Raw genomic sequence first — 15,108 nt, forward strand, 5'->3', positions numbered from 1 at the left:
TTTTTATTTTCTGTTTTGATTTGTTTTGCAGCGTTGGTCTGTCAGAAATATCTCTCAAATCTTTTAAGTCAGAGTTCACTAGATTGCCTTTATTGATTTATAAATGGAAAAGATGTGGTTTTAGGTTAAGTTAAAATTTTTAAAGGAAAGTTACAAGTAGAGTAAGGGGAGAGGATGGAGTTAGTATTGCCCTTTCACCTCTAGGACCTGAGTTTGAATCCAGCGCAGACTGACAGGAAGAATGCTTCCCCACCTTACGGGTACTTAATGAAATATGTGGTGATCACTATCTCCTAATTCATGCAGTTCACAACACAAAATTACCAGTGACAAGCAGAAGACTGTAGGGATCAAGTAGAAAATTTAAATATTCTCACATTGTTGCAGGAGGAAATGGTTTTAGTGACTGAGAATAAGGCCGTTGTTTCGGAAGAGTAGAGACAGATTTATTCTGCAGCTGTTTGTGTTTGACTTGACTTTGTTGCAATTAATGCTGACACTGGGAGTCAAAGCATGTAAATGCATCACAACCTAGCAGTGCCATTCTCCACAATTATCAACAAAAGTGCTTGGCAAAAATCATTTAATAACTTTATGTAGGTTAGAAGTCAGAGGTTATATATTAAAAAATAAACGATTTTTACAGTGTCATTAGCCACTGAATGTGTTGTAAATAGTTTTACATGGGATGCAACATTCCACTTTGGTTGTGGGGGATTGGTCGCTCATTATATAGTCCATCTCATATTCCTTTTCATTGAGTTAATTCATAGGAAAATCAGGAGAGGTGTATAACAGCAGCAGATCAACTACTGCCCGCCTTATGCCTCTGCCAAAGTTGAGAGTTCCATGCTTGGTGTCTCTAACAGAAGCTTTATTTAAAGATTGTCCAACGTCACTACATGTTAGCTTACAGGTTATTTTGTAATTCTCTTGTTTGTTCAGTTCTTCTTGGTAATTTTTGTGATATATGTTTTAACAGGAAGGACCAGGGGATTGGTCAACTCTGGATGCAGAGGTTTTGATGAAGGAAGATGAGATATGTGGAACCAAAAGTCCAACACCACATAAAATCCTGTTAGACACCCGTTTTGAATTGCCTTTTGGTAAGTACCTTTGAACCATATTTGGATGGGGAGGGAGTATAGTTTCAAAACTGAATCAGCTCCATACCATAGTGAACTTTAAAAATGCTAAAGTCTGAAATTAGAACAGAAATTGTTGGAAATATCTTTTACACATAACTCTACCTTTTTACAGCGCATGAAAACATGTTTATACTATAAATCCATTGGTTGCCTCTTTCCGAGTAATTTATACATTTGAACTTTTGCCCTTCTGTCATTTTATTTCGCACCACTTCTGTGTCATCCTTTGGTCTATGCCAGTTCTGATGAGGGTTCCCACTTGCAACACGAGCTTTAGTTATGTTTTAGATGCTGACTGATCTACTTTGCATTTCTAATATTTTCTGATTTTATTTAGTCCGTACAGAGGCTTGAGCATTGCATTAGATTGTGAAGTAAAATGCTCCAGATGCTGGAAATCTGTAATTAAAAACAGAAAATGCTGGAAATGCTCAGTTTCCTTTCTGTAGATGCTGAGTGTTTTCCGCATTGGCTTGCACAGAACACCATTAGCACAGTGCCTTTTGTCAATAGTTAGGTAGACCATATAACTGTGTGGTGATGAGTTAAGTCTTTTGTTGCAAATCTTATAATGAGTAATAGACAGATTATATTGCTTGAATCTGTATTTATTAAATGAATGGAAATAAAGCTTGCATAAGAAAGTAAGCATTGCCTCTTTGTTGTTATTGTTTGACGCATTCTGTGTTTATCACCATGAAAAATGTAACACATTTTTGGTATACATGTAATAAAATATTGCAGTTTACCCATGTCATGTTCATTCCCATTGGGAAAGAAAAGTTTCAGTGTTGTGTGAATGAATAACAGATGATATTTTAAATATTAATATAGTAGAGGGAATGTTCTGATAATTAACTGTCCCTTTTTAGAAATAAGATAATTTAAATACAGTTGCTTAACTAGCAATGTCCCACAATGTTTCTCGTGGATAAAGTGTACAAGGTTTCATACTCAAAAATTAGCTTTCTTCAGGTGGTAATTCAATTATGGAAAGGGCATCTACTTCACATTTATACTACTAACCTTTACCAGCTCTGGCTGATAAAAGTAGGGAAAATCCCAAGATATTCTATATCAATGGGAAGAGGATAAGCAGAGAAAGAGTAGGACCCATTAGGGACCAAGGGGGAAATTTGTGGGTGGAGCCAGAGGACATTGGTAGGGTGTTGAATGAATACTTCACATCTGTCTTCACCCAAGAGAATGAGGATATTGATATGGAACTTGGAGAGAGAGACTGTGAGGTTCTTGAGCAAATTGTCATCGGGAGTGACAAGATATTGGAGGATTTGGAAGGCTTAAAAGTGGACAAATCTCCAGGTCCGGACAATTTGTGTCCCAGGATGCTGTGGGAGGCGAGGGTGGAGATTGCAGGGGCTCTGACCCTAATTTTTAATTCCTCTCTGGCCATGGGGGAGGTGCCAGAGGACTGGAGAACAGCTTATGTGGTCCCACTATTTAAGAAAGGTTGTAGAGATAAGCCAGGGAACTATAGACCAGTGAGTCTCACATCAGTGGTAGGGAAACTATTGGAGAAAATTCTGAAGGAGAGAATCTATCTCCACTTGGAGAGGCAAAATTTGATTAGGAATAGTCAGCATGGCTTTGTCAGAGGGAGGTCATGTCTAACAAATTTGATTGAATTTTTTGAGCATGTGACCAGGTGTGTAGATGAGGGTAGTGCAGTTGATGTAGTTTACATGGATTTCAGCAAAGCCTTTGACAAGGTCCCACATGGAAGACTTATCAAGAAAGCAAATGCACATGGGATACAAGGTAACTTGATAAGGTGGATTCAAAATTGGCTTAGCTGTAGGAGACAGAGAGCGATGACAGATGGCTGTTTTAGTGACTGGAAGCCAGTGTCCAGTGGCGTACCACAGGGATCTGTGCTGGGTCCCCTATTGTTTGTCATTTATATAAACGACATAGATGACTATGTGGGGGGTAGGATCAGTAAGTTCACGGATGACCCAAAGATTGGCCGAGTGGTTAACAGTGAGGTGGAGTGTCTCAGGTTACAGGAAGATATAGACGGGATGGTCAAATGGGCAGAAAAGTGGCAGATGGAATTTAACCCTGAAAAGTGTGAGGTGATACACTTTGGAAGGAGTAATGTGACATGGAAGTATTCAATGAATGGCTTGACACTGGGAAGTTGCGAGGAACAAAGGGACCTTGGCGTGTTTGTCCATAGATCTCTGAAGGCAGAAGGGCAGGTTAATAGGGTGGTGAAAAAGGCATATGGGACACTTGCCTTTAGATTACAAAAGCAGGGAGGTCATGTTGGAGTAGTACAGAACTTTGGTAAGGCCACAGCTGGAGTACTGTGTGCAATTCTGGTCGCCACATTGGAGGAAGGATGTGATTGCATTGGAGGGGGTGCAGAGGCGATTCACCAGGATGTTGCCTGGGATGGAACATTTAAGCTATGAAGAGAGCGCGGTTAATAAAGCATACAACATCCTTGGCTTCATTAATAGGGGCATAGAGTACAAAAGCAAAGAAGTTATGTTAAACTTGGATAGAACTGGTTCGGCCTCAACTGGAGTATTATGTTCCTTTCTGGGTGCCACACTTTAGGAAAGATGTGACGGCATTGGAGAGAGTGCAGGAAGGGTTCACGAGAATGGTTCCAGGGATGAGGAACTTCAGTTACGTGGATAGATTGGAGAAGTTGGGGCTGTTTGCTTTGGAGAAGAGAAAGTTAAGAGGAGATTTGATAGAGGTATTCAGAATCATGAGACGTCTAGACGGGGTAGATGGGAAAAAACTGTTCCCATTGGTGGAGGGATTGAGAGCAAGAGGGATTTAAGGTAATTGGCAAAAGAAGCAATGGCAACATGAGGAAAATTCTTTTTACTCAGCGAGTGGTTAGGATCTGGAATGTACTGCCTGAGAGTGTGATGGAGGCAGGTGCAATCGAGGCATTCAAGAGGGAATTTTGTTATCCGAAGTGGAAGAATGTGCAGGGCTATGGGGAGAAGGTGGGGGAGTGGCATTAGGTAAATTGCTCTTTTGGAGAGCCAGCACAGACACGATGGGCCGAATGGCTTCCTTCTGTGCTGTAATGATTTTGTGATGATGCTCCTGTGAAGCGCCTTGGGATGTTTTATTACATTAAAGGCGCTATGTAAATATAAGTTGTCATCATCATCATTGTCATCGTAGCTGTACCATCAACACTGCAGTACCTATAGTAATGGTGTTGTAGATGTTATACTTTGAAGTAGTTTTGAGCCAAAGCATTTTTCCTTCTATTATGTGATTTGTGGCAATGCTCCCATAATCATATTCTTTAGTTCTCGGTATCCTTACCTTTCTGTTTTTCCTTATACTCTGCTTTCCCTGCATCTTGCTTTTCTGCTCATTCATTTTCTATCTTTTGCCCACACACTTTTCTTGTGTGTTATCTTTTTGTTTTGTCTACTTCACCTATTTAATTATGTGCTTCCTGTTTTTTCCCACTTCATGATCTTGATTTTATTCCTTTTATCCTTTATCTCTACTTGTTTTTCTCCTTACCCAAGTCGACATTTAAAACTTCAAGAGATTAAAAAAAATGCATGATAAAATAAAAGCTATTTCTATAGTCCCCTGTTGTGCTGGAAGACCCACAGCAGTCATCACTCATAGGCGATAATTGGTGTATCTATGTTCTGTTCGTAAATTGTATACAATACAGGAACCTCCCCCCACCCCCCACCAAAAAAAAAGTGAGGGCACTGCAGTTTAAAGGCCTGCTACCCAACCCGAACCCGATGGGACCCGACGACAAGTGTCTGGTTTGGGTCGCTGTTCCAGGTCCGGCTTTCGGGCTCTGGTCGTGCCGGGTCGGACACCCACAGTACTCCACAGACTCTAAGTCTGCGCAGTGAGCGTGTGAGCGTCTCTGTGACGTCATCGCGCTCATGCTGCAGCAGTGCAGCTTCCTTCTATTCCATCCATCCAAAAGTGGTAAGTACAGTGAGTGAACTATGGTTGGGTTGGGCTGGGGTCGGGTCGGGGTCAGGTCGGGCGCGGGAAAACATGGAAGGACTCGGGCCGGGTCGGGCTCGGGTCCGATGTGGTTCCTTTGGGCTCGGGTCGGGTTTTTTTTTCCAGACCCGAGCAGGCCTTTACTGCAGGTGTGTGTGCTGTTTGTTGTTCAGGGGTTGGGAGGGCTTGCTTTGATGAGATGTGAAGCCCCAGTTCCCTCGTACAATTTTAGCGGGCTAGCGTGAAAAGTTCACTCTTGAATTTTATATTAGTGAGACTAGCTTTTTAAAACTTGAGAAATAAAATCTGTCACAAACAGTTATGTCTTAGCTTTTTTACGCCTTCCATTACCCTGCTACCCCCAGGTCTATAATATAAAATTTGGTTGCACTGCTTCAATTTTTTACTTACCAGGTTGTTTGTGTCGTTTAGCAGACAGTCATCTGTGGCTAACAGGTATTTGCATAAAATTGTATGGCATGTAATACTTAAATCAAGACTTAAGAATTGTTTAATTATTTTGCAAATTTATAATTGTGTTGGCTACATAAGCTTCTTTGAAGTAATTGCAGTGTTTTTACTTACACAGGTACAAGGTTTTGATCTAACTGTGGTGATGAATTACAATATCTGTACTACTTAGATCTTAATTAATGGACTTGTTTTTGTGTGGTTATTATTTAAAGACCCACTGTATTATTAACAGCCATCAATGTTTATTTCATTTCATCTAACTGAAAATGAGTTGTTCTAATCATAGCTGAACCAGTATGAAGTGGCTTCCACAGAATCAGAGGGAGGCCAGTTGGCCCATTATGCCTGTGCTCGCACTTGGTAGAGATATCCAACTAGTCCCACTGCTCTGCTCTTTCCCCTTAACTCTGTTAAGTGTTTTCGCTTCAAGTATTTCTCCAATTCCTTTTTGAAAATTACTGTTGAATCTGCTTCCTCCACCCTTTCAGGCAATGCATTCCAACTCACCATGTTAAAATATTTTTCCTTGTACTGTGTCAAATTCTTTTGCCAATCACCTCAAATCTGTGTCCTCTGATTAGTAATCCTTCTGCTACAGGAAACAGCTTCTCATTATTTCTCCTTATTTATTCTATTAAAACCAAATTATTATTTTGAATCCTTCTATAAGATCTCCTCTTAACTTCTCTGCTCTAAGGAGAATAGCCCCAGCTTCTCCAGTCTCTCCACATAACTGAGGTCTAGCATCCCTGGTATTATTCTAGTAAATTTCTTCTGCACCCTCTCTAAGGCCTTTTTTTTATTCGTTCCTGGGAGGTTGGCATTGCTGCCGAGGACAGTAATTATTGCTCATCCCAAATTGCCCTTGAGAAGGTGGTGGTGATCCGCCTTCTTGAACCGCTGCAGTCCATGTGGGGTTGTAACACCAATAGTGCTGTTAGGAAGGGAGATCCAGGATTTTGACCCAGAGATGGTGAAGGAACGGCGATATAGTTCCAAGTCAGGATGGTGTGTGGCTTGGAAGGGAACTTGCAGGTGGTGGTGTTCCCATGCATCTGCTGTCCTTGTCCTTCTAGGTGGTAGAGGTCGTGGGTTTGGAAGGTGGTGTCTAAGGAGCCTTGTTGCGTCATTGTAGTGGTACACGCACTGTGGAGGTGGTAGAGGGAGTGAATGTTTGTTGATGGGGTGCCAATCAAACGGCAGCTTTATCCTGGATGGTGTTGAGCTTCTTGAGTGTTGTTGGAGCTGCACCCATCCAGGCAAGTGGAAAGTATTCCATCACACTCCTGACCTGTGGTGGACAGGCTTTGGGGAGTCAGGAGCTGATTACTCGCCGCAGGATTCCTAGCCTCTGACCTGCTGTTATAGCCACGGTATTTATGTGGTTGCTCCACTTCAGTTTCTGGTCAATGGTAACCCCCAGGATGTTGATAGTGGGGGATTCAGCAATGGTAATGCCATTAAATGTAAAGGGGAGATGGTTTGATTCTCGCTTGTTTGAGATGGTAATTGCCTGCCACCTGTGTGGTGCAAATGTTACTTGCCACTTTCCATCCCAATCCTGGATTTTATCCAGGTCTTGCTGCATTTCTACACGGACTGCTTCAGTATCTGAGGAGTTGTGAATGGTGCTGAACATTGTGCTATCATCAACAGACTTCCCACTTCTGACCTTATGATGGAGGGAAGGTCATTGATGAAGCAGCTGAAGATGGTTGAGCCTAGGACACTACACTGAGGAACTTCTGCAGTGATGTCCTGGGACTGAAATGATTGATCTCCAACAACCACAGCCATCTTCCTTTGTGCTAGGTATGCCTCCAACCAACAGAGAGTTTTCCCCCTGATTCCCATTGACTCCAATTTTGCTAGGGCTCCTTGATGCCATACTCGATAAAATGCTGCATTGGTGTTAAGGGCAGTCACCTCTGGAGTTCAGCTCTTTTGTCATGTTTGGACAAAGGCTGTAATGCAGTCAGGAGTTGAGTGGCCTGAGTTGAATCCAAACTGAGCGTCAGTGAGCAGGTTATTACATACAAACATATGAACATACGAATTAAGAGCAGGAGTAGGCCACTTGGCCCCTCGAGCCTGCTCCGCCATTCAATAAGGTCATGGCTGATCCGATTGTAATCTCAACGCCACATTCCTGCCTACCCCTGATAACTTTTCACCCTCTCCCCACTTGTTTATCAAGAATCTATCCATCTCTGCCTTAAAAATATTTAAAGGCTCTGCTTCCACTGCCTCAGAGAAAAATATTCTCCTGATCTCTGTCTTAAATGGGCGACCCCTTATTTTTAAACAGTGACCCCTAGTTCTAAATTCTCCCAAAAGGAGAAACATCTTTTCAACATCCACCCTGTCAAGACCTGTCAGGATCTTATATGTTTCAATCAAGTCGCCTCTTACTCTCCTAATCACCAGTGGATACAAGCCTAGCCTGTCCAGCTTTTCTTAAGACAACCCGCTCATTCCATGTATTTCTAGTAAACCTTCTCTGTACTGCTTCCAATGCATTTACATCCTTCCTTAAATAAGGAGACCAATACTGTACACAGTACTCCAGATGTGGTCTCACCAATGCCCTGTATAACTGAAGCATAACCTCCCTTTTGTATTCAATTCCCCTCGCAATAAACAATAACATTCTATTAGCTTTCCTAATTACTTGCTGTACTGCATATGAACCTTTTGTGATTCATGCACCAGGACACCCACATCCCTCTGCATGTTAGAGCTCCGCAATCTCTCACCATTTAGATAATATGCATCTTTTTTAATCTTCCTGCCAAAATGGACAATTTCACATTTTCTCACATTATACTCCATTTGCCAGATCTTTGCCCACTCATTTAACCTATCTATACCCCTTTGGAGCCTCCTTATATCCTTTTCACAAGTTACTTTCCTACATATCTTTGTCATCAGCAAATTTAGCAACCATACCTTCGGACCCTTTATCCAAGTCATTTATATAAATTGTAAAGCGTTGAGGCCCCAGCAGTGATTCCTTCAGCACACCACTTGTTAACTCTTGTCAACCATTTAGGCCGACTCTCTGTTTCGTTTTAGTTAGCCAATCTTCTATCCATGCAAATATGTTACCCCCTACACCATGAGCTTTTATTTTCCGTAATAACCTTTGATGTGGCACCTTCTATAATGCCTTCTGGAAATCTAAGTACAGTACGTCCACTGGTTTCCCTTTATCCACAGCACATGTTATTGCTGAGCAAGTGCTGCTTGATAGCACTATCGACGACCCCTTCCGTCACTTTGCTGATGATCGAGAGTAGACTTTTTGGGCGGTATTTGGCCGGGTTGGATTTGTCCAGCTATTTGTGAACAGGACATACTTGGGCAATTTTCCACATTGCCAGGTAGATGCCAGTGTTGTAGCTGTACTGGAACAGCTTGGCTAGGAGCGCGGCTAGTTCTGGAATGCAAGTCTTCAGTAGTATTGCCGGAATGTCGTCAGGGCCCATAGCCTTTGCAGTATCCAGTCATTTCTTGATATCACATGGAGTGAATCAGATTGGCTGCAGCCTGGCATCTGCGATGCTGAGGGCCTCAGGCAGAGGCCGAGATGGATCATCCACTCGGCACATCTGGCTGGGAAACACTTAAAAGAAACAATTCAAAATTTCTACAAAAAAAATCCCATTAAAAAAACAAAAACTCAGTAAGAAAGATTCATATGTGGATTATTAGGGAAGTTAAAGATAATATTACATTAAAAGAAGAGGCTTATAATGTTGCAAAGAATAGCAGTAAGCCTGAGGATTGGGAGGGTTTAGGCACCAGCAAAGAGTAACCTGTTGGCCAGGGGCTGCAAGAAATAGAGAATCAGTTACAAACCGCTGGATTGTTTGTGACCTGTAGTAACCTGGAGCTCAGACACTGGCCTGTGCTGGTAAAAACCAGTTTAAACTAATTAATTTATGTGATAAGACAAAGGAACGATCACAGGAAAAGAGCCTTATTTCGACACGTTGTGATACCGGGGTCTTTGGGCCTGGGCCAATTAGGAGAAGATACGAACGAAGTGAGCAGGCTTAAACCAACTGGAAAGAAACAGCTCAGTTTTGGAGAGATAAGAAGGAGAATAAGAATAGAGAATTTTGGGCATAGAGCCAGCGAGAAACTCCAGAGAACAACCACCGTGCAAGTGGAAGGCCCTGCTTGAGCAACGCGGCGACGACTTAAAAGAGAGAGAGAACGGAATGCCTGGCCAGCGTCAGCTCTCCATTTGTTCGGGTATTATCCTTTGTTTTCTGTGACTAGGTCAGGGAAAGGTCAGAGGAACCTAGTGGGTGTGCTTATCAATTCTAGCTAGCTTTGTTATTAACTGTATAACTCAGTTTGAGTTGCATGCTTTTGTCTAACTAAGTGTATAAGCCTTATTCTTGCATTGTACAGCAACATGAATAAAGTAAATTGATAGTTAAAGAAAGGACTGAGTTTCCTCCTCTTTGTACTAAGCCATTAACTGTAGCCGGTGGATTAAGTGGAGTGTGGCTCTCCTGTAAGCTGATACCACAAACACCCAGCCTGAGCCTGAATTAAGAGGACTTAGTCTCACGTGATGGGCAGGGTAAAGTGGGTGAAGGGAATAAAGGGGCCAAGAGGGAGTTGACTCCGCTCCACGGTTTACAAACCAATAAGTTGATCAAAAGGGAAAAAAATAGAATGTTAGTAAATTAGCCAAGACTGCAAAAACAGTTTGTAAATGGTTTTGCAAGTATATAAAAAAGAGAAGAGTAGCTCAAGTAAACATTGGTCCCTTAGAGGCAGAGACAGGAGAAATTATCATAGGGATTGAGGAAGTGGCAGAGATGTTGAACAAATTATATATATATATATATTTCACACGATAGACACAAATTACATACCAGAAATAGAAGGTAACCATGGGGCTAATAAGAGTGAGGAACCTAAGTTAATTAATATCAACAGAGAAAAAACATTTGTGAAACTTAATGGACTAAAAGCTGACATTTCCTTGGACCTGATGGCCTACATCCAAGGGTTCTAAAAGAAGTAGCTACAAAGATAGTGGATGCACTGGTTATGATTTTCCAAAATTCCCTAAATTCTATAATGGTCCCAGCAGATTGGGAGTTAGCAAATATAATGCCGCTATTCAAGAAAGGAGTGAGAGAAAGCAGAGAACTGGAGGCTGGTTAGCCTGACATCAGTCATCGGGAAATGCTGGAATCTATTATTAAGGAAGTCTTAAGAATGCACTTAGAAAATCATAGTATGATCAGTCAGAGTTAGCATAGTTTTACTAAAGTGAAATTGTGTTTGATAAATTTATTAGGGTTTTTTGAAGATGTAAGTAGTTGGGTAGATGAAGGGGTACCAGTAGATGTAGTATGCTTGGATTTCCAAAAGACATTCAGTAAGGTGTCACACAAAAGGATAATGTGTAAGATAAGGGCTCATGGAATTGGGGGATGGACGATTGGTTAACAGACAGGAAGCAGAGAGTAGGGATAAATTGGGCATTTTCAGGTTGGCAGGCTGTAACTAGTGGAGTGCTGCAAGAAGCAGTGCTGGGGCCTCAGCTATTTATGATCTATATTAATGACTGAGATGAAGAGACTGAGATTAATGTATCGAGGTTTACAAAGTTAGATGGAAATGTAAGTTTTAGGGAGATCACAAACTGCAGAGAGATATAGACAGGTTAAGTGAGTGGACAACAAGGTGGCAGGTGGAGTATAATGGAGGGAAGTGTGAGGTTATTCACTTTGGTCAAAAGAATAGAAAAGCAGAATGTTTTTTAAAAGGCTGTAACATTTAAATGTTGATATTCAGAGAGATTTGGGTGTGCTTGTACAAGGAACACAAAGTTAGCATGCAGGTACAGCAAGCAATTAGGAAGTAAAATGGCATTTTGGCCTTTGTTGCAAGGGGATTGGAGTACAGGAATAAGGAACTCTTGCGACAATTATATATGACTTTGGTGAGACCACACCTGAAGTACTGTGCACAGGTTTCGTCTCCATATCTAAGGAAGGATATACTTTCATTGGCGGTGGTACAGTGATGGTTCTCTTGATTGGTTCCTGAAATGAGAGGGTTGTCTTATAATGAGAGGTTGATTAAATTGGACCTATACTCTCTGGAGTTTAGAAGAATGAAAAGTGATCTCATTGAAACATACAAGATTCTGAAGGGCTGGACAAGGTAGACACCGAGAAGTCCTTTCCCCTGGCTGGGGAATCGAGAACATGGGGGCACAGCTTCAGGATAAGAGAAGGATCATTTAGAATTGAGGTGAAGAGAAATGTCTTCATTCAAAGGGTTGTGAATCTTTGGAATTGTCTACCCCAGAGGGTTGTGGATGCTGCATCATTGAGTATATTCAAGACTGAGATCGATAGATTTTTGATCTCTCAGGGAATCAAGGGATATGGGGAGTAGGCAGAAGATCAGCCAGTATTGAATGGCAGAGCAGCCTTGAGGGCCTAATGGTCTACTCCTGTTCCTATCACTTATGTTCTTAGAAGCAACCTGCAAGAGGGTAAATCAGTAGACTGGAGTCTGATACTCTAAGGTCCTGCTGTACTTACAGAAAATTATAAAGGTTAACTTGCAAAGAATTTTGAAACAACTTTGACCGACCAGTTGCTGTCAACCCTCCTGGATTTCCCAAGGGTCTCGCGGATTGGGACACCTCCCAGACACTACTGCCAGCTCAGGCAGGCAGTGCATTCCAGATCATCATAACTCCCTGCGTATAAAAAAAAAAGTTCAAATTTATGACATGCATCGATAGAGTAAATACGAAGAAATTGTTTCTGCTGGTAGTGGGCCAGTAACCAGAGGTTAAAGATTTATGATAATAGGAAAATGTGCTATGGTGGGGAGAGAGTGAGGAGAAATTTTTTTATGCAGCAAGTTATGATCTGGAGTGCACTGTCTGAAAAGGTGATGGAAACAGATTCAGTAGTAACTTTCAGAAGGGAATTGGATGCCCTATTCAAAGAAGACCTGGGCATTCTTCCACTGTCTGACCAACATTTATCCCTCAACCAGTAACATCAAGTCCATTGTTTGTGGGACCTTGTTGTGTCAAAATAGGCTGCTGTGATTTTTGACATAATTTCTACTTTGAAGTAATTCATTGATTGTGAAGTCCGTTGGATATTCTGAGGACATGAAAGACGACATATCAGTGAAAATTCTTCTATTCTTTCAACTTTTATGCTCTGTTACATTATAAGCACAACTAATCATTTGTGTAATTGTGTATTTGTTCAATATACTGGGGTGCCAATTAAAGGATTACACCGAATGCAAGAAAAACAAAGTATGTTTCTTTTACTTGTCTTTATATTGATACTTATTTTTCCCTTTTCACTGACCATCCCTGCACCCGCCGGAAAAGAAAATTCATGCGATGTGACATACCAGAAATGTTGGGGAACACAGGGTTTAGTGAGAGGGAGGAACTGGAGGAAATCAGTATTCGTAGAGAAATAGTGTTGTGGAAATTGATGGGATTGAAGGCCGATAAATCCCCAGAGCCCGATAATCTACATCCCAGAGTACTTAAGGAAGTGGCCCTAGAAATAGTGGATGCATTGGTGGTCATCTTCCAAGATTCTATAGACTCTAGAACAGTTCCTACAGATTGGAGGGTAGCTAATGTAAACCCACTATTTAAAAAGGGAGGTAGAGAGAAAACAGGGAATTATAGGCCAGTCAGCCTGTCGTCGGTAGTGGGGAAAATGCTAGAGTCCATTATCAAAGATTTTATAGCAGAGCACTTGGGGAACAGTGGTAGAATCGGACAGAGTCAGCATGGATTTATGAAAGGGAAATCATGCTTGACAAATCTACTAGAATTCTTCGAGGATGCAACGAGTAGAGTTGATGAGGGGGAGCCAGTGGATGTGGTTATTTGGACTTTCAGAAGGCTTTCGAAAAAGTCCCACATAAGAGGTTAGTGTGTAAAATTAAAGCGCATGGGATTGGGGGTAGTGTATTGAGATGGATAGAAAATTGGTTGGCAGATAGGAAACAAAGATTAGGAATAAACGGGTCTTTTTCAGAATGGCAGGCAGTGGCCTGTGGGGTACCGCAGGGATCGGTGCTAGGACCCCAGCTATTCACAATATATATATTAATGATTTAGATGAGGGAATTAAATGCAATATCTCCAAATTTGCAGATGGCACAAAACTGGGTGGGAGGGTGAGTTGTGAGGAGGATGCAGAGAGGCTTCAGGCTGATTTGGGCAAATGCATGGCAGATGCAGTATAATGTGGATGAATGTGAGGTTATCCACTTTGGTGGCAAAAACAAGAAGGCAAATTATTATCTGGCTATAAACTGAAAGAGGGGAATATGCAGCGAGACCTGGGTGTTCTCGTACACCAGTCGCTGAAGGTAAGCATGCAGGCCCAAAAGACGGTAAAAAAGGCAAATGGTATGTTGGTCTTCATAGCCAGAGGATTCGAGAACAGGAACAGTGATGTCTTGCTGCAATTATACAGGGCCTTGGTGGAATATTGTGTGCAGTTTTGGTCTCCTTATCTGAGGAAGGATGTTCTTGCCAAAGAGGGACTGCAGCGAAGATTTACCAGACTGCTTCCTGGGATGGCGGGACTGACGTATGAGGAGAGATTGAGTCGGTTAGGATTATATTTGCTGGAGTTCAGAGTGAGGGGGGTCTCATAGAAACCTATAAAATTCCAACAGGACTTGACAGGGTAGATGCAGGAAGGATGTTCCCGATGGTGGGGGAGTCCAGAACCAGGGGTCATAGTCTAAGGATACGGGGTAAACCTTTCAGGACTGAGATGAGGAGAAATTTCTTCACCCAGAGAGTGGTGAGCCTGTGGAATTCGCTACCACAGAGGCCAAAACATTGTATGTTTTCAAGAAAGAGTTAGGTATAGCTCTTGGGGCGAAAGGGATCAAAGGATATGGGGCAAAAGCGGGAACAGGCTACTGAGTTGGATGATCAGCCATGATCATAATGAATGGCGGAGCAGGCTCGAATGGCCTACACCTGCTCCTATTTTCTATGTTTCTACCTGCGCGTCGCTGGCAAGGCCAGCACTTGTTGTCCATCCTTAAATGCCCTTGAGAAGGTGGTGGTGAGCTGCCTTCTTGAACCGCTGCAATCCAGTGGTGTAGGTACACCCACAGAGCTGTTAGGAAGGGAGTTCCAGGATTTTGATCTAGTGACAGTGAAAAATGGCGATATATTCCAAGTCTGGATGGTGTATAACTTGAAGGGGAACTTGCAGGTGGTGGTGTTCCCATGCATCTGCTGCTCTTGTTCTTCTAGGTAGTAGGGGTCGTGGGTTTGAAGGTGCTGTCTAAGGAGCCTTGGTGAGTTGTTGCAGTGCGTGTTGCACCTTCCGCAGTCTAGCAATCCTCTAAAACCACATAGCTTAGATGATGTCCCCACAGGCAAATGTCGATGCTACGCTGCAAGAAATTTCATGAGAGACGGTTTCATTTGACATATAGTAATTTC

The 15,108-nt window shown here is 42.1% G+C and overlaps 1 protein-coding gene across 1 annotated transcript in view; it reads left to right on the top strand.

Moving 5' to 3' along the window:
• LOC137370623 (protein unc-13 homolog B-like) overlaps positions 1–15,108 on the top strand; it is a 783,931-nt gene that overhangs the window by 372,499 nt on the left and 396,324 nt on the right. The window contains exon 5 of the mRNA XM_068032730.1: positions 983–1,106. Coding sequence (XP_067888831.1) covers positions 983–1,106 — 124 coding nt within the window. The remainder of the gene's footprint in view (positions 1–982; positions 1,107–15,108) is intronic.

Source organism: Heterodontus francisci, chromosome 1 (genome assembly GCF_036365525.1).
Source record: "Heterodontus francisci isolate sHetFra1 chromosome 1, sHetFra1.hap1, whole genome shotgun sequence".
Lineage (NCBI taxonomy): Eukaryota > Metazoa > Chordata > Chondrichthyes > Heterodontiformes > Heterodontidae > Heterodontus > Heterodontus francisci.